This window comes from Podarcis erhardii (assembly GCF_964252035.2).
Source record: "Podarcis erhardii genome assembly, chromosome: 5".
Classification (NCBI taxonomy): domain Eukaryota; kingdom Metazoa; phylum Chordata; class Lepidosauria; order Squamata; family Lacertidae; genus Podarcis; species Podarcis erhardii.
This window is the reverse complement of record NC_138509.1, coordinates 27,612,585-27,631,715: the sequence shown is the minus strand read 5'-3', so window position 1 is coordinate 27,631,715 and position 19,131 is coordinate 27,612,585. Positions and strand designations below refer to the sequence as shown.

Sequence of the window (19,131 nt, the reverse complement as noted above, 5' to 3'; positions counted from 1 at the left end):
CCTTTGTGTAGTAGGCTTCATTCCTGCCACACAAAAGTCATATGTATGGGACTGGTATGTATAAGGAGAAAGTGAGAGACTGTGGAAAACATGCAGCTTTTCAACAGGAGAGAACCTGAAAAGGAACCTTTACATGGAGCTCCACAGAGGAAAAAGCAGGGCCTTTGTGACATCAGCAACCATTGAGCCAATCACCAGAACAGATGTACATGCCTACTAATAACTGAAGGACAGAGGCAAAGAGATGACTAAGGATTGGAGTAACAGTTTCTGATGTCATAAAGGCAATGCTTTTTTCCTTTTCACAACAAGAAGGATGAGCTAGAACTGAATAAGACTGAAGGGAAGAGAGGAAGGAAACAGTAACCTGAGGTAAGAATGAATGTAAGGATGTAGCCGGCGACTATGTTCCCAAGTCATGAAGGGGGGGAAAACAAAATGGGGTGTGACCTGCAAATTAATCCCTGTGGTTTTGTGGTATTATTTTTGTTGTTGTTATTGTATTTTATGTCATTACATTCTATGCCAAACACATATTCAACTAATAGAAACGTTGAAAAGCTTTCTAGTAGTCACGTTATGTTGATAATGAGTAGATTGAATAGTGAAAAAATACCATTATGTAACAAACTTCTCATGTTTGGGTGCAGATTAATAATTAAATTCTATGAAATTATTGTTTTATATGTGGCATCAATGTATATAAGGTATATAAAGCAGAAACAGGTAATCTATATTTCAACTCTAGATTCTCCAATGATACACTAATACCACCATCTCCCTCTTAGCTTTCCAGCAGTACCTTGTCTGTCTCTGCCAACAAAATGGTTCAGGGAGAGAACCAAGACAGATATACATTCTCATGCTGCCTTTCAGAAACATTGGACATTAGCCAACCATAACATGTTTGACACACAGTTAACATCGAAATACACTTTAAATTGATCATGATTTTGATACTTATGTAATTTGTGTTTTTTTGTTTTGTAGGCTTTCTTTTAGTAAGAATGGAGTGGTTAGGATTGATGGCTTTTCTTCTCCTGATCAGTATGATGATGAAGCAATGAGTTTATGGACACATGATAATTATGATGATGATGAAATTGACCTAGAAATTTGCAAATACATCTTAGACCACATAGGTGACAAATTTTGTCAGTTAGTGACATCTGAGAAAACAGCCATGTCCTGGGTCAAAAAGGATGGTAAGTATCCAACTTTTTCTGAATAACTCTGTTCAAAAGTTAGTTGCTGCTTTTTAATGTGGCTCATCCATCGTGTTCTTCCTTGGGAATTTCCCTATTGCATCAAAATGTTATTTTATTGTACTGTTGAAGTGGCACAGGGGGGTACAAAAATGTATTGGGATAAATGTCCAAGACATTAACAAGGTGGGCTACCCCAAACTTACTGTGGTTGGGAGGAAGGGTGGGGTATAAATTTAGTTAATAAAATTAGCATGGGTTCCATTCCCAAAGCAACAACAGTCTTGCTAGCTTGATTTGTTCCATAACTTTTCTTTTCTTTTGTAAAAAAAAGTATTTAATATGATGTTTTGTAATTATGGGTTGTCTCAACTGTATCTTTATTGGCTCTTTAGAAATGAATGCAATTTTATTAAAAAGTGCAAAACTATACAAAAGAATCAAAGTGTGGGGCGGCAAATGTACTTTGCAAATCAGTCTTCCCTGAGCTAGTATCCTCCACAGGGTTTGTACTATGAGCCCCATCAGCCCCAGGAAGCATGGTCAGTGGTCCTGGATGATGAGAGTTGCAGTCTGGAGGGCACCAAGTTGGGGAAGGACACCCTAAATCAAACAGGTTTTCAGCTGAAATTTCATTTATGTGCTATAATTTTGCAGTTGTTTGCCTTTAAATTTCAGTACTTGGTCTTCTGTTTACTCTGTATTCCAGCCAAAATAGCTTGGAAGAGAGCAGTCAGAGGAGTCCGTGAAATGTGTGATGCATGTGAAGCCACTCTGTTTAACATTCACTGGGTCTGCCAAAAATGTGGATTTGTGGTCTGCTTAGATTGCTATAAGGCTAAGGAAAGGAAGAGTTCTAGAGGTCAGTGCACTTTTTGTAAGAACTAAAGATAATAGTTAAACATTTTAGAACTGCTTGTTTGAAGTTTTAGGTTAGTTTCTATTTAATCACAAAAACTGGATACAAAGTAAAATCACCACAAGTGTATTCAGCTTTGTGCAAAACCACTGCTCTTATGACTGTAGGTTGTATGTTTGGAAGGCTGATCTAAAATTACTGTGTTTAATTGAAGTTAATAAAAAAACGTAATTGATTCTATGATGTAAACTAGGAGTAGGCAACCTAAGGCCCAGGGGCCGGATGTGGCCCAATCGCCTTCGCAATCTGGCCCGTGGATGGTCCGGGAATCAGCGTGTCTTTACATGAGTAGAATGTGCCCTTTTATTTAAAATATATCTCTGGGTTATTTGTGGGGCCTGCCTGTTGTTTTTACATGAGTAGAATGTGTGCTTTTATTTAAAATGCATCTCTGGGTTATTTGTGGGGCATGGGAATTCGTTCATTTCCCTCCCCACAAAAAAATATAGTCTGGCCCACCACAAGGTCCGAGGGACAGCCCATGGCTGAAAAAGGTTGCTGACCCCTGATGTAAACTGTTAATGCCTTCACAGATAAAGAATTGTACGCCTGGATGAAATGTGTGAAAGGGCAGCCTCATGATCACAAACATTTAATGCCAACCCAGATCATTCCTGGAACAGGTAAGATCATAATGAAGGTCAAAGCTTTTGTATCAATGAATATTGGTACTGCATTTCAGGATTCATAGCTAGCGCTGCAGACTCAGAGGTATTGCGTCTCTTTTCCTAAGATGGAAGGTATTTCAGAAGGAAATGTGCCTTCTGCAGGCTATTGTCAAGCCTTCATCTGAAAAGGCACTCTTTTGTAAACCAGGACGTAGCTGAGATCAGAATTTTAAGTATAAAATTATAACTTGTTTTGTTCCTGGTCATAGTTTATAAACTTTTATAGATCAGTGAAGGCTAAGGCCTGATTGGAATGATGGTTACATCAGTGTTCCACATAGCAGAAGTGTAAAGTATGGATTTGTTCAAAAGCTTTTTGCAGGATTTTAGGAAAGAGATCAAGACCTTTTACTTCATCAGAGTTCATGGGACAGACCAGGAGTAGCCAACCTGGTGCCCTCCAGTTGTTGCTGGACTTCACCTCCCGACAGCCCAAGCTAGCTTGGTCAGTTTTCAGAGATTATGGAAGTTTTAGCCCAACAACATCTACATATACATTGGCTAACTTGGTATAGAACGAGCACCTAGGGTCCTCCTGGTTTTAATGAGTTTAACTGGAAATGCTTTTTTGTTTCTTTGATTAGCTAGTGATGGTTCTTGGTGCATTTTAAATACATTTTGATTTTATTGTGTGTTTAATTGGATTATTCATGTACCTGCAGCAAGTGGCCATTGCTGTATAAAATGTGCTGCTGCCCTTTGTCTAGGGTGGGAAAGCAACACAGAAAAAATGAAGTGGCAGGCCAGCATTGCTTTTAAAAGTTGCAGTGTGCAGGAAATGTTGTTTTAATGATGGTCGTGCTTTATGATCTTTGTTTATTCATGTGTCAAGCCCTTCTCTGCCTTTCCCCATTAAGTATCCCTCTTGTTTGTGTCCCTCAAATTCTGCAGCTTACCCCATGTAATAAAAATTGTACTTAACCATGTTAACAAGATTTTTTTTATTTTAAAAAATGACATATTTTAAAAAATCATGTTGAAGATAGCTAGTGTCAGAATTTTGCTGTTTATTTTGGGGTAAAATTCTGAAATGTGTTGGCAAAGGTGGAACTGGTTCTAAGGGTTTGGTCTCTATTCTCTTTGGTGTGAGGATGCAGATGAAGTTTGAGGTGGTCAGCTTCAAAACCGTATAATTCATTGTTTTCTTAATATTTTATAGTATTAATGGAACTTCTTGAAGCAATGCATAATCTTAGAGAGAAACATGAGATTAGAGCCCATTGCCAGTGTGCCAGCAAACAGAATTTACAACCTGGCAAGTTCCCTTCAATGAATGGTGTATCTCAGGTAAGGCCACAGCTTAGTGATCAAATATAATTTTGTTAATATTTGTTATGACACTTTTAAGATGCACAGTTGCATATGCTATTGACTTTCAGTGCTGCTTAACTGTGCGTCACTAAAGCATAGTTTACATATGCTGCATTAGGGTCTTAAAGTAATTACTGTTTTATCATATGCAAAGTGCTTAATTGAATTGTTGTGTCCTACAGATTTTGCAGAACGTCCTTAATCACAGTAATAAAATTTCTCTGTGCATACCTGAGTTGCAACAGCAGAAGGCATCTCAGAAATCTGAGACAAACGGTAATACAAGCCCAGGAAGTGACGTGAGCACAGACAGCAAGTTAACTCCTCCTGAATCCCAGTCACCACTGCACTGGTTGGCAGATCTAGCAGAACAAAAGGCCAGGGAAGAAAAGAAAGGTAAATAATGGGATATGTTGATTAGAAAGCAGATTGCGGGTGAGATCCAATATAACATTAGCACAGGAAGTTTGAGAATCTTAATTTTGTTCAAGAAATAGCACACAAGCTTAACTGTCACCAATAACAACAACAACTGGTTGTGTTAGGCAGTTGCACAACAGCTTTGACAACAGCAACAGCAACAACAACTTATTTGTACCCTGCCCATCTGACTAGGTTGCCCCAGCCACTCTGGGTGGCTTCCAACATATAAAAACATAACAAAACATTAAACCTTGAAAAACGTCCCTATACTGGGCTGCCTTCAGATGTCTTCTAAAGGTTATATACTTACTCATCTCCTTGACATCTGATGGGAGGGCGTTCCACAGGGTGGGCACCACTACCTAGAAGGCCCTCTGACAAGAATAGGACTCCCATTGGATTCAGCTGTTGTGCGGCACAAGATTTCTCCTAGTACAGGAGTGGAGAACCAGTCACCCTCCAGATATTACTGGACTGCCATTTCCGCCAGACGCAGCAAGTGTGGCTAATGATCAGGAACAATGGGAGCAATAGCCCAACAACATCTGGTGGCAACAGGTTCTCGACTTCTATGCTAGTGGGATGGGTGGCTGTTGTGCAAGCAGGCTCCACAGAATAGGCCTACTTTACACATTAGATTTCTGAAATGACAGGTGTTTTGCAAGATTACCCAGTTTATCGTTAATTATCATTATAGGGACCTACATTATCATTAAGTTTTTTTGTTGTGTAAACTTTCCATGTTAAGAAAAATGTATGTTGCATGGGCAGGAATGAAGAGGATAGGAAGGAACAAATGGTCCTTCTAGAATAAAAAGAAAGCTAATTCAGACTTCCAATAATCTCGTGGAACCAGGCAGTACTGGAGGGCTTTGCCTTGATTTCTGTAGACCGAATGACAGAAATCCAGAGGAGCTGTGAATGAGTCTGCAGCAAAAAGACCAACCAATATGGTTCGGCTGCTTGTTCATACATTCATGTTTACAACTTTTATATTGACAGTGTGGTTACAATATAAATACAGCAGAAGTAGAGTAACACTTGGATATACTGCAAGAAGAGGAACTGGGGAGGGGGAGGAGTGAAGGAGTGAAGCTTTAGTGTTTCATTAAGACAAAGTATTTGTTTACTATGTAGCTCTGCAAACGCCTGAACAGGCTTTCAACTTCAGCCACCTTATTTGGTCCCTCTCTCCTTTTACAGATTGTTTCTTAAAACCGCACAGAGGTTTTGTTTACTATCAAGCAGTATATACATTTTGTTTAAATATTAGTAGTAGTAATACAATGCTACTTCTAAGGAACAGCAGAGCTAGGTGGTGTTTTCTCAGGAGTCCTGGGAGAGGGTAGTGAATATCCCCTGTGCAATATTATCACAAAAAGCCTAGCCACATCATATGCCTCTTTTCTTCAGCCCTCGTTCAATGCCCTCCTTGTTCTGTTCTGTGAGCAAGAAATGCCATCTGTAACCAGAAAATGTTAAATACAGAAGGATGCCTAGGGGCATAGAAGAGGCTGTGGTGAATATGAATTCTTCCAGCACATTTATATATTTGAGCCACAATCCAGCACACAGGCACATTTATATTCACTGAAGTCAGTGGTTGGAAGAGTGTTGGATTATGGCCATGAACTTCAGTATCATTCAATATAACTATAAATTACTTTAGCATTTTGAGATTGGACGCAACAGCTTGCCAGAAAATAAAAGTAATTTATTTCTTTTATGAATTTTCAGACTCACCAGACTACTATTAGTGTTATTTTTTCACAAAAATGAGAAATTGGGGGGGGGGGCGGGGCGGGTTATATTTCTTACTGGATTCCCAAAACACTAGGGTCAGATTCATATGAAAACCTTGTTACCCCACAATGTGAATGGCCCCCAGACTTGCATACTTCTCCTCCTGCTCTTTCATACCTGTAAGGAGGAGACTAGAAATCTTTGCTTCCACTTTGAAACTATCTTTGGTTCCTTATGATATATGAACTCAAGGAACTACAGTTTGCTAAGCTATGGTTAGTAAGAACAGGCCAGGATCATATTGTGGTCTCATTCCAGCTTTTTCTCAAATCGTAGTTCTTCTGACACCTCCAGGGGACTTTGATTAGTTTTAAACAAAAGTGGGTGTATCTGGCCATCTGTTCTGACATGGAAAAGAGAAGGGGAGGAGAAAATTCCTAAGACCAAGGCTTGTCACAACTAATTCACATTGCAGAAAACTGTGGGTTCCCATTGTGTCTGAACTGGTCTTGTAAATGATTGATCTATGTCATCATTCACAGTTTGCTATTTTTTAATAATATAAAAAACAATGGAAATTACATATTTTCCAGTCTTGTGTGTTGGCACCTTCTGGAGGCATCAAACTAAACAATTTTTTGTATATGATAGGAAAACCATATGCTGATGGCATGTGTTTCCAGCCTTTTTTTAGTTACCATATTTGTCATTTATGACAGGACACTCAACAGTCACAAATGCCATTTACATTGTAAAATAGGGTCTAATTTGGAAGATTTAATTCATCCCCATGTGTTCAGGGAAATATTAGTGTTATTTATTAAATTTGTCCTCCACCCTATACCCACAGGCCTCAGGGCAGTTCACAGGATAAAGTCACAACATAAAAACATGAAATACACAATCAAAATAAAAACAAAAACAACCCAATAACCCCCCCCCAAAAAAAATAAGGCAATAAGCGCTACAAGTAGATTGTTGTATCATGTTGTATCATGGCACAGTTATGTACGATTAATCCTTTTTATTTTAGAAAACAAAGACTGCCCTCTTGGAAAGCATACAAAGGAAGAGCAGGACCAAGACAGTTCAGAATCTCTTAACTACAAGATGCCAACTCCTTTGTCTCAAAATAGCGAGCAGGGCTCAACGTTACGAGACTTGCTCACCACTACTGCTGGAAAACTGCGTCTTGGCTCTACAGATGCTGGCATTGCTTTTGCACCAGTTTATTCTACAGGAACTGCAGTGAGTTTGTTACCAAATGCCTTGCTCCAAATGTTCTTGAGTGAGAAGGACTTAAATATAGCTTAGAGAGCAATGTCTAAATGGAACTGCTATCACTGTATGATATTCGTCATAGAATGAAATTGTATACCTAAGGGCCTGGGCATGTCCAATGCTATTATTTGGAATTCTCATTAACTGCTCTTGAATTTTTTCTCACTGCAGAACAAGGGGGCTGTTTTTCATGAGTCCAAAGGTTCCTTGGACATGTGGAGTTAGTTATGCAATTCTCTGGATCTCAGTCTGCCATGGTTTCCCTTAAAAAGTTTAGTTATGAACTAACTTAGTTAAAGTTCAAACTTATTAACAACATTTTAAGGCTCTGTCTATGCATGTAAATATTACACGAGCAATTCATTAAAGAGTTAAACTCCTGCAATCTCATCGTCTTTTATTGTTTGTGTAAAAATCAGAGGGGTTTGTATCAGTTTGTTATCAGAATATCATTTTTTAATGAATGAGAATATAATATAATATAATATATTATTGTAGTTTTCAGTTTGATTGCACTATTGATTATTATTACTGTAGCACCTCTTCTATGGTCTGATAATGAAAGGTTTCCTCCTGACAAGTTCAATATTGCTTAAGTCCTCATTTTATTTTTCCAATAGAGTAGCAAAGGTGGAAGGACGATGCCAAACATTCTTGAGGACATAATTGCTTCAGTTGTAGAAAACAAGATTCCACCAAATAGAACACCAAAGATAAATGTAAAATCTGAAGTGAAGGATGAGCCAAAGGATGAGAGAAAAATTATTACAGATGATTGCAGCACATTGTTCAGTGATGTTCCACATTCATGGCTCTGTGATAAACACATTTTGTGGCTCAGTGATCATAAAAACAGCAACAACTGGAAACTTTTCAAGGATTGTTGGAAGCAAGGAAAGGTATGTTTAAAATGCCCTTCAGCACCTAGAAAGGGGCTTATGAGACAGCATGCTTGCACCTTAATTTTAGATCTGTTGTTGCATTTCATAGATTCATAGAATTGTAGAGTTGGAAGGGACCATGAGGGTTATCGAGTTTAAATGAAGAGAATCCATTTGTCAGTGGATGCAGCCAAATGTGGCCTAAGGCAGTGTTTCCCAACCTTGGGCCTCCAGCTGTTTTTGAACTACAATTCCCATCATCCCTGACCACTGGTCTTGCTAGCTAGGGATGATGGGAGTTGTAGTCCAAAAACAGCTGGAGGCCCAAGGTTGGGAAACACTGGCCTAAGGATTACCACTTCCTAACGCTTCAGCCAGAGTCCCTCACTAACTGCCACTTGCCTCATTATATATGGTTTGTAACACAGATGCCTCATTTTGTCTTGAAGACTATTCCAGACTAACTGGGGGAAAGTAAGATAAGGATTATGCAATATCACCAACATGGCACCTCATGTAAATTATGCAATACTTCCTTGTCATGAAATAGTCTTCAGAACAGTATTTTAGCTATAACGGAAGGGGGCAGAACTATAACCCACAACAGTAGCAGGGATGTACTATCAGAGAGAGTTCTTGGTCTCTGCTGACAAAAGTGACCAGTCACATAGCTCAATGTATTATCATTTGAATGCCAGTCTTGAAGTTAAAACTTAATGCATTAACAAAATTTTAAGCGTGGGTTAAGGCCAAGAACAGTAAATACTGAGAATTATGGACCAGTTAAAGTGTTCCCTATTAATGTTTGTTGTGCAATATCACCTCAGTATATATGTGTAAAGTGTAGGGATATCGCGGAGTGGGCAGGGAGGTCCGGAGGGAGCACACTCCCCACCAGTAGGCAGCCACAGTCTGCCTGCACGCGTGACCCTGGGGTGCAGGGCACCCCCCCCCAACAAGCCACAGCTGTCTGAACATCATTTCCTCTGTCTGACCTTTTGTGGTCTCAGCAGTCTGCGGTGTCCTGTCTGTAACCTTTGTCCCTGAGACTTTTTGTCTCCGTCATACACTGTGCAAGGGGAAAATGACGCAGTGGAAACAGGTGCCAAAATAACTTTGTACCACCCCACGATCTCGGGACCCGAAGATGTGTAAAGGTCACAGCCCAAAATGTATCTGCTTGGGTTTGCATATTTGTCTCAATAAAAGGAGGCTCCACAGGGCTAGCCAGCAGCTTGCATGCAGCTCACCTGTGCGCAGCTCACTGATGATCAACCCCCCCAGTCTTGTGCCTTCACTTCAGTAAAGATCAACCTAACAACTCCTTTTGCACTCTCAGTTAGGAAGAAAACTAACAGAGTTAGTTGTAGTCTAATTGTGTTGAGGTTCGTCAGTGGGCAACATCTGGTGATGTTTTTCCACTTGTGCAACAGAAACCCACTTACAAAACAAGACTTGTGTTTTCTCTTTTCTCCCCTACAGCCCCCGTCAAAAAACCCTGCTCTGGAGCATTCAGCAATTCTCCAGAGCAGATTTAGGGGGCTGCGGTGGGGAGGAGATGAAGAAGCCCCATTGCATGAGCTGATTCACACTCACGCAATGTTGCATCTCACTATATATTTCCATTGCTGGCAAATTAATTGCTTCTAAGTATGAAGTCTCATTATGCAGTAAGTAGCAGGTAAATTGTTTTATTGGTTATTGTTTTGAGAGTAAATTCTTCATAGAGGATATTACTAATGTTTGGACTAATTTTCATCTCTTGGTGGTATAAACAGCAGTCTTGCAAATCAGCATTTAAGAAAACGAGTTGAGAAATAGTAGAAAGAACTTGAAATGTGAAACAAATGAAAAGAGTAGAAACTCTGAAAACCATGCTATTCACAGGCCTAAATGAAGATGTCCCAATATTTATTGATGAACAGTTAATATTCTAAACTTCTGTGCAGTGAAGAAAAGATGTCCTTTCAAGACTGATGGAAATATGCATGAATCTATTTTTTAAGTGCTCTTGCTTATTTCCACTTTTCTGTTTTTCTTTTCAGCCCGTGTTAGTGTCTGGAATGCAGAAGAAACTGAATGCTAGCTTATGGAAGGCAGATTTTATTAGTTCAGATTTTGGTGATCTCAAAGCTGATCTCTTGAATTGCAAAGACAGCATTACTTCCAGTGGCAGTGTCAAGGAATTTTGGGATGGCTTTGAAGAAGTTTCAAGTATGTTGTGCATTTGTATAGGACTATAACAGACCCAAATAAATTACCTATCTATAATCTGGAAAAAGAGGATATCAGAGAATTGTGGGGGTCCTTCCTTTTTCATTATTTGCCAGAGAAGATTTAGTTTGGGACAGGATGCTGTTAATTGCCCAAGAGTTGATTGTGTGCTTAATTCTTTCCATTAAGTTCAGTTGAAAAGTACTTAGACTTGACAGGACCCTCCCTATACATAATATACTAATGCAAAATAAGCCTTAGTAATATTTCATAATTATATGTTCTGCTTATTTTATTTTAAAAAGAAAAACCTCAATGTGAACCTGTAGGCCGCTTCCTTGATAAAAAAAAAATTTCAGATCAGAGACACCAATTACTTCCAGTGACAGGCATGAGCATGAATTGGAAAATATCTGTATTGCTATATAATAGTGTGCATTTTGCTTTAATGGTTTTTTTTTTTTTTTTTTTTTGTTTTTTGAAAACCAATTTTTTGACATTTGACAGTATAGTATGTACATTCAAATATCTTCCATTCTGTATTTCAATCTCTAAAATGCCTAAATGTTTAGTGTGTGTGTGTGTTTTATACATTCAAAATTTGAGTATACAGCCAAACAGAATTGCAATGTAGTATTAACTAGTAGAGCAGTTTTAATATCAGATATCAAAGCCAAAAAATTGGAATTTCAAGATCCCCCCCCCCCCCGATGTTGGTAAATGCCTTATCAACCCTGTTACTCCATGATCAAAAAGATGGGATATCTTCTAAGTTATTTTTAAAACAATTATTTAAAAAATCCTCTTTCCCCCCATCTGGTAGCACACTCACTGATCTCTTCACTGTTTGCAGAACGGCAAAAAATTAAAAATGGAGAAACAGTTATACTTAAGTTGAAAGACTTTCCTTCAGGAGACGATTTCAAGACCATGATGCCTGCAAGGTATTTAGTATTATTTAGCTCATCAATTGATGGGTTGGACTTTTTGTTTACTGAAAAATTATTTATGTCTATTTTACTCTTTTTTTCCAGATATGAAGACTTATTAAAATGTTTGCCACTGCCTGAATATTGCAACCCAGAAGGAAAACTGAATTTAGCTTCATACTTGCCAGGTTTTTTTGTGCGCCCAGATCTAGGGCCCAGATTATGCAGTGCATATGGTAAGTAACTTACAATACTGCTTGTGTCAGGTCAGGGGATTGTGTCTCCTCATTATTAAACACCTTCTCGCCTTTGAGTGGTTGGAAGAGCCAGAGACACAAAAGTGGGGATGAGCATGAAGAAGGGATAAAGAGGTTGGGGGAATCTCAAAGAAGGAGCAACAGGTGCAAAGGTTAAGAAAGGCGAGTTTATAGGAAATGGAAGAATCAATAAATTTGAGAGAGTCAAAGCATGTGATAATGTGGTCATGGTAATATAAAGATGTTTGATAAAAGGGAGTTACAGATGTCAGTTAACTTGGCCACTTAACAGAATTCCCTGATGAATGAGGAGGGAGTATACATGTACATATTCAATGTACATTGAGATGAGAGAAAACACATTACTGCTCCTGATGTAAGTGAAATAATTGGGTGGTATTCAGATAAGTTTTACTCAGAGTAGGTTCATTGAAATTAATGGGCCTAACTTAGGCATTTTCATTAATTTCCGTGGGTCTCATCTGAGTAAAACTTAGCTGAATAACACTCTCATGGCTATCTGATATAAGTGTGGGCAATTTATATTAGACTGCTAACTCCTTATACATTATCTTATACATTATAAAAGCAGCATTTGTTTAAGAAAACAATTTCGCAGGAAAACATTTTACAAGTCTATGATAATTTGTGAAGGCCTTAAAATGCCCTTCAGCATATTCTATATATTCTGTTTGAAAAAGGTGTAGCTGCTGCTAAAGATCATGATATAGGAACTACAAATCTTCATATTGAGGTATCTGACGTGGTGAACGTCCTTGTCAGTGTTGGCATAGCAAAAGGGAATGGCGTTCCTTCAAAATCAGGTAGAGTAAAAATAATACAATCTTTATTAAACAGAAAAATATGAGTTGGCACAACTTACTTAATAGCTGATCTACACCCTGTAAATGAAACCTAAATCAATCCACTTGATACTTTAACAATCCTTTGGTGCTCATTCGGATTAAAGGACACTCTCCCCATCCCACACCCCCCATTTTGCAAAGTATTATTGGATGTAATGACATATTCTAGGAAGTGCTCATGGAAGGGGTTTGGCAAAGAAAAACCTTTCTGCCCCCCTCTTCTCACTTCACTTCCCAAGACCCTCGTAAAGTCCCTCCTCAGGATTAGGGAACCCTTCTGAATAGGTTGAACTGTGGCACTGGGGGAGGGTGAATTGCCCCAAACTGGATTCTGGTATTTTCCATGGAGACACAGAAAGCCTTTGTGTAGCAAAGGTGTTTCTAAGCTTTCCCCTGGTACTCCTATTGTTTTAGATTTGCTCCATTATAATTTTTACTCAGTGAATGTGGATTTGCTCCACCCTGCCCCTTTTTGTTAAGGAGGGAGAAATTTATGGTAAAGTGTTGAATCTAAAGCAAGAATTTCTCCAGCTCTGGAAAGTAATTGCATTTCTGAATTCTCAGTGGTATTAAAGAAGTTTGAAGAGGAAGATTTGGATGATCTTCTAAGAAAAAGACTGAAGGATTCAAGTGAACTGCCTGGTGCTTTGTGGCACATTTATGCCAGCAAGGATGCTGACAAGATAAGGGAGTTTCTACAGAAGGTTAGATTTACAATGAATGTATATTGGTATTATTGTGTATAAGATTTGTGATGGGCAAATGCTTGTGTCCTGGGTACCAGCCACTCTTTTCCATCATCTTTCCCCAGGTTTTCTTTCTTTTCCCCTAACAGTCAGCCAGAATTCCTTGCCCACTGAGCATGCTCAGTACTCATTGAGTTGTTGATGGGATCCTTCATTTTTGGGGTGGGGAGTGTTGGGTACACTTGTGCTCCCTCGCAGGAAGTGACTATCCAGACAGTGAGATGGTTTTCTTCCCTTCAGTTGCATCTGTGTTTCTCTGCTTTAAGACAGCCTCCCCCAACCTGGTGCCCTCAATGTTTTGGACTACAACTCCCGTCAACCCAAGCCAGCATGACTAATGTAAGGTATGGTTGGAGTTAGAATCCAAAATATCTGAAGAGCTCCACGTTGGGAAAGGCTGCCTTAAGATTTTTCTTGGAAGCTTTGTTCTAGTTCCTCTACCAGGTGTAATCTGGTGGAGAACCACTTGAGACAGAGCTTCTTTGTCCAAGAAGCAGCAAAGCTATGGAATGCGGTTTATTCAGTTATTTTTCTAGCTCTGTTTTGGAGGTTTTTGGTTTTTACTTTTCCTTTTCATATTTTTTTATGTCTTTAAGTAAAGTTATTTTAGATTACGAGCCAGGTGTAGGAGCCTCGACCAAAAGTCAGGATATAAATATTTTAAATAAGATCTCTGAGATACGGCCCAAGCAGTCTGTACGAGACATGGGGGAGGGAGCAGTTTGTCCCCCACTTTCCCCTGAGGTTTTCAAAGTTTCATAGGAGAGTTCTGAAACTGAAACTGTATTTATGTTAGAAATAAGATGTTAGAATGAAAGGATTTTGTGAACATAGATATTACTTAAAACCACACAGCATTCACTTTTGCTTATAACATATTACAGATGGCAAAAGAACAAGGTTTAGATGTTTTGCCAGAACATGATCCGATACGTGACCAGAGTTGGTATGTAAACAGAAAACTCCGTCAAAGACTTTTTGAAGAATATGGAGTAAAAACCTGCACTCTGATCCAGTTCCTTGGTGATGCCATTGTTTTACCAGCAGGAGCACTTCACCAGGTAAAAACATCAATTTATTCTTACTAGAATCACTAGATACCTCGGACAAGCTGTTGTAATATTTGGTGTCCAAGAGTGGAGCAACCCAAGAGGATGTGTGAAGGCGGTAATAGGGGTACGTGCGTGCGTGCGCGCACCCCCTCCTCATATGTATGTGAGAGAGAGCAATCGTGGGGTGGTCAGAGGGCTGACCCTACAGCAAATGCAATGCTCATGCTGATAAAAATTACACACACACACACAATTTTCCTATCTAATCAGCTGGAAAATTTGCATGCAACTCTACGGGTTTTTGAACGCATAATAGGGTTTTTCGGTGATTTGGAAAACTGATCAATGCACACTGGCTTAAAAAAAACACAACTTTTTCTCGTTTGTCCAAGAACAATTCAGAATGTTGTTGTTTTGTGTTTCCGTTTCTTGCTCAGGTACAGAATTTTCATAGCTGTATTCAAGTAACTGAAGACTTTGTGTCTCCGGAGCACCTTATACAGTCATTTCACTTAACACAAGAATTGAGGCTCTCGAAGGAAGAAATCAATTATGATGATAAGCTGCAGGTAACAAATGAGTGCTTGTCATAACTCCATTTCTGATGAAACATCAGTCCTCATGTTAACTTTGAATGTGTGCGTTGAATATGAGACAGTAGTATCACTTTCATTTGTGATAGTTTCACATTGGCTTTTCTGAGCATTTCCATGTTAGTTAGTTAGTTAGTTAGTTAGTTAGTTAGTTAGTTAGTTAGTTAGTTATTAAATTTCTATATCGCCCTTCGTCCAAGGATCACAGGGCAGTTTACAATTGAAAAATGCATAAAATGAAAACCATGGCTACAGGGGAAAGAGGCAGTGGAAGAAGACTGGAAGAAATTTAAAATATATCTTAAAAACTGTTGTAAAATTGAGGAGTGTCAAGATGTCAAGGGGTAAGAAGTAGAGAATTACAGCTGTAATTAACAAATTTATGGGAATTTAATGAAGGGAACTAAATGGATAAATTGACTAAAGGGTTGCTAAAAAATTTTAAAATAAGGATGCAGCAAAAGGGAGGTAAGGGGAAGTCGATTGAAAGAAGTTACAAGAAAATAAGATCATGAATTTATTTATGTTTGATTTGATTTGTTTATGTTTGTTTGTATGTTGTGATGTGTTTGTTTTTTAATTATGTGTTTTAAAAACTGAATAAAAATTATTATAAAAAAAAAAAATGAAAACCATGGCTAATTCTGCTTATGGCCGCTGTAACAATTAAATAAGCCTTTTTTAATAAGAGGGGGGAAACTATGTATTAGGTTCATAGTAAAGAAAAAAAATGGACTCTCCATTTCCCCCTTCCCTGTAGAATTAGGACCCAGATGTGTCAAATGCTATAGATGTATTTTAAAATACAATTTAAATAGATCCATCGCTTTTAGAACAGTATAGGGAATTTTTAAATGTTTGATGCTTTACTGTGTTTAATGTTTTGATTTGTTGGAAGCAGCCCAAAGTGGCTAGGACAACCCAATCAGATGGGCAGCATGTAAATTATTATTATCCAGAATAATTCCTATACAGGAACAAGGTTATGGGCTCCAACAAGGCCATATAATGTTATGACAGGTGCACATCTTGGGCTTGTATATGCTCACTCTACTCCAGGGGTCGTTTTACCGGCCCCCGAGCCGCCCGCTCAGCGAGTCCCTGCACCCTGCACTAAACCAGCACGGCACAGGGACTCGCTTTTGCAGCGCCGGAAAGCACGCCTGCGATCTAGCCCACGGAGGGGGCTCCGCGGCAGTGAACCAGCCCAGGCAAGGTAAGCCTTGCCGACCCCTGCTCCCGTTTTCCCCAGGGAGAAAGTGCCATATTGGCCAACCAATTGGGGTATACTGAACTTGCTCTGTGCCCCCACCCAGTATTGTGTTCTCTCCTTAAAAAGAACAGGCTTAGACCTTAGCTCAGGGCCTTATACAAGTTATAAAAGTGTTATTGATCTTTGCACCACTTGATTGTAAACAAAGAACCTCCCAAAATGATGCAGTCTTTTCCCCTTTCAGTGTTTTCCTCTCTCATGCCTTCCTTTACATTGTCTGGTACCCTGCTAATCACCAATCTCTCCAAATTTATTTTTACAGATTAAAAATATTTTGTATCATACAGTTAAGGAAATGGTGAGAGCTTTGAAGATTCATGAACATGAACTAGAAGATATGGAGGAAAATTAATTGTGCACGCTCTCTGTCCTTTTTGTGTCAGAAGAACGTATTTTATCCTTTTTCTCCTTTATGATAAAAGAAATCTACTCACTAATCTAAGCTGCACGAACCATCAGTGCCAAGAAAATATATTTGTTGTATTTTACTTGCTACTGACGCTGCAACAAACTAGCTTCTCATCACAGCTGTTGTGATTTAAACGAGAGGTTTTTTTAAAAAAAAGATTGGAAATCCTAAGCAGTGCTCTGCTGCTCTGTATTATACTGTAAATGAAATTTTCAAAATGTCAAAGATTTAAGATGTATTTATTTTTTTGGGAAGAAAACACAGAATTCTATGCTCTATTGTTGATCAAATGTAAATGTGATTTGTACAGTTTGGTTAAAATAACTTGGATATTTTTCACTACATTGAGACAGTTACTGTGAGAGTAGGACACAAACACCAGCTATTGCCTGCATTTGGGATATTGCTGAAACCGCACAGCAGTCATGTCATGATCTGAAAATTACTGCCAAATAACTGTAAACTTTGTACAATATAAAGTATATAAAATAGATATTACAGACACTTCAATATTTTATTGAAGCTATTCAGAGTACAATTAAAACATTTTCAAAAAGGTGTAATTTATTTAAAAATTGTCTCATTTTGGTAAAATTTATGTGAACTTTTAAAGCTAAATATTAAACTTAATATGCTATGTAAATATATACATATATACATTCAATGATGTATTTTTTTAAAACATTGGCTTGCTTTAATTTGTTAAAAGTGCAAGTGTTAAACATGCTTTGTACTTTGAAAGTTGAAAGGGGTTTTACATTTTCCATTAAAAGGACTTTATCAAATGTTGTCTCATTGTGTGTGTTTTTCATGTTTTGTGGCACATTTGTTAAAAATGCACATGTCTGAGTCATTCATTCATTCACAGTGGTTGCAGATGTCTGTAATGTTGACTATTGTAAATGACAGATTGTTGTGTGTTTAATTAGTGTGGATCTTTCTGCCCTCTCCAGGTTTCATATGAAACTGCTCACATGTGCTAGAGCACAGTTCAACTGGCTGAGCCAAAGAAAGTTTATCTAATGAAGAATAAAAAAAAATTAAATCCTTCCTTGTTATGTATTGTCGTTAATTACAGTTCAAATTACCATATTAAAAAACCTGGACTTTCATTATCAGTCAGGAAGATTGCATTTGGCAGACTCATAAAATATGACAAACTCCTTGACAAACTTTTGTGCTAGGAAATGATAGTTATGTACACATTTACAAATAACAATTTAAGAGTTGAAGTCTTCACATGCTTTCCTCGCACTGCTGGTATAGTGCATATTTTACAATATTTTGTGTACTTCTGAAGCACAGTATCCCAATGACTGTATTTAGAGGTTGATAGTCTTATTCTAAGTTACCAACAAAATGGGTACACAACATAACTGAAGTAAAATTTACTATCTAATCACTTGAAAATGTTCTACTTTAAATTCCGTCTGTAAATTTGATGTGACATTGTTTAGCCAAAGTTTTGGCAAGGTTTCAGGCTTCTCTGATAATTGCATCAGTTAGGGGCTAACTATACATTATTGTGGTACGTACAGCATGTTGTTGGTCCTCTTAGTCAATAGCCAAAGGAATAAGAATCTCCACTCTAGCCATAGAGCTTTCATGGGGGGAAAGGCTGGAGACTGGAGAGAGACTGCAAATACCCTCTAGGTGGCTGATCAGAACCCTTGTGCCTTTTTGTTGGATCTGCTATTCCTTTGCAGGTAGCAAAACCTTACCTTGACATAACTGGCCTTGAAGGAAGAGAAGGTTACCATCTCTAGATATGTATGGAAGATTGAACACATCCTGAAGTTTATGTGAGAGATCCTTGATAGTAAACATAAGATGTAGATGTGTCTTGGATGGTTGAAGCTCCACCAAGTGGCTGTGGAGGACAACCCATCCTCTTTAAAGGTAAAGGACCCCTGACAGTTAAGTCCAGTTGCGAATGACTCTGGGGTTGCGGCACTCATCTCGTTTTACTGGTCGAGGGAGCCGACATTTGTCCGCAGACAGTTTCTCCGGGTCATGTGGCCAGCATGACTAAGCTGTTTCTGGTGAAACTAGAGCAGCACATGGAAACGCCATTTACCTTCCCACATGAACGGTCCTATTTATCTACTTGCACTTTTTGGTGTGCTTTTGAACTGCTAGGTTGGCAGGAGCTGGGACCGAACAACGGGAGCTCAACCCGTCGCGGGGATTCTAACCACCAACCTTCCAATTGGCAAGCTCAGTGGTTTCGACCACAGCACCACCCGCGTCCCACATCCTCCTCTTTAGGCACTTCAGTTAGAATGTAAAAGAGGTACAAGACTAACATGCTTGAATTTAGTGTGATTTCCTATTGTGTCTAATGAGCAGGTGCCATCTGCC

At 38.7% G+C, this 19,131-nt stretch overlaps 1 protein-coding gene across 4 annotated transcripts in view; it reads left to right on the top strand.

The window, feature by feature from the left end:
- Positions 1-17,820, top strand: part of JMJD1C (jumonji domain containing 1C) — a 123,996-nt gene extending 106,176 nt beyond the window's left edge. For all 4 annotated transcript variants that reach the window (XM_081861115.1, XM_081861113.1, XM_081861112.1 and 1 more), the window contains 15 exons: positions 991-1,205; positions 1,915-2,067; positions 2,658-2,747; positions 3,952-4,079; positions 4,286-4,499; positions 7,303-7,517; positions 8,171-8,449; positions 10,477-10,645; positions 11,499-11,589; positions 11,680-11,810; positions 12,533-12,655; positions 13,262-13,401; positions 14,328-14,504; positions 14,933-15,064; positions 16,624-17,820. In XM_081861115.1, the coding sequence (XP_081717241.1) occupies positions 991-1,205; positions 1,915-2,067; positions 2,658-2,747; positions 3,952-4,079; positions 4,286-4,499; positions 7,303-7,517; positions 8,171-8,449; positions 10,477-10,645; positions 11,499-11,589; positions 11,680-11,810; positions 12,533-12,655; positions 13,262-13,401; positions 14,328-14,504; positions 14,933-15,064; positions 16,624-16,713 (2,347 nt within the window). In that variant the 3' untranslated portion in view covers positions 16,714-17,820. The remainder of the gene's footprint in view (positions 1-990; positions 1,206-1,914; positions 2,068-2,657; positions 2,748-3,951; positions 4,080-4,285; positions 4,500-7,302; positions 7,518-8,170; positions 8,450-10,476; positions 10,646-11,498; positions 11,590-11,679; positions 11,811-12,532; positions 12,656-13,261; positions 13,402-14,327; positions 14,505-14,932; positions 15,065-16,623) is intronic.
- Positions 17,821-19,131: the final 1,311 nt, after the last annotated feature.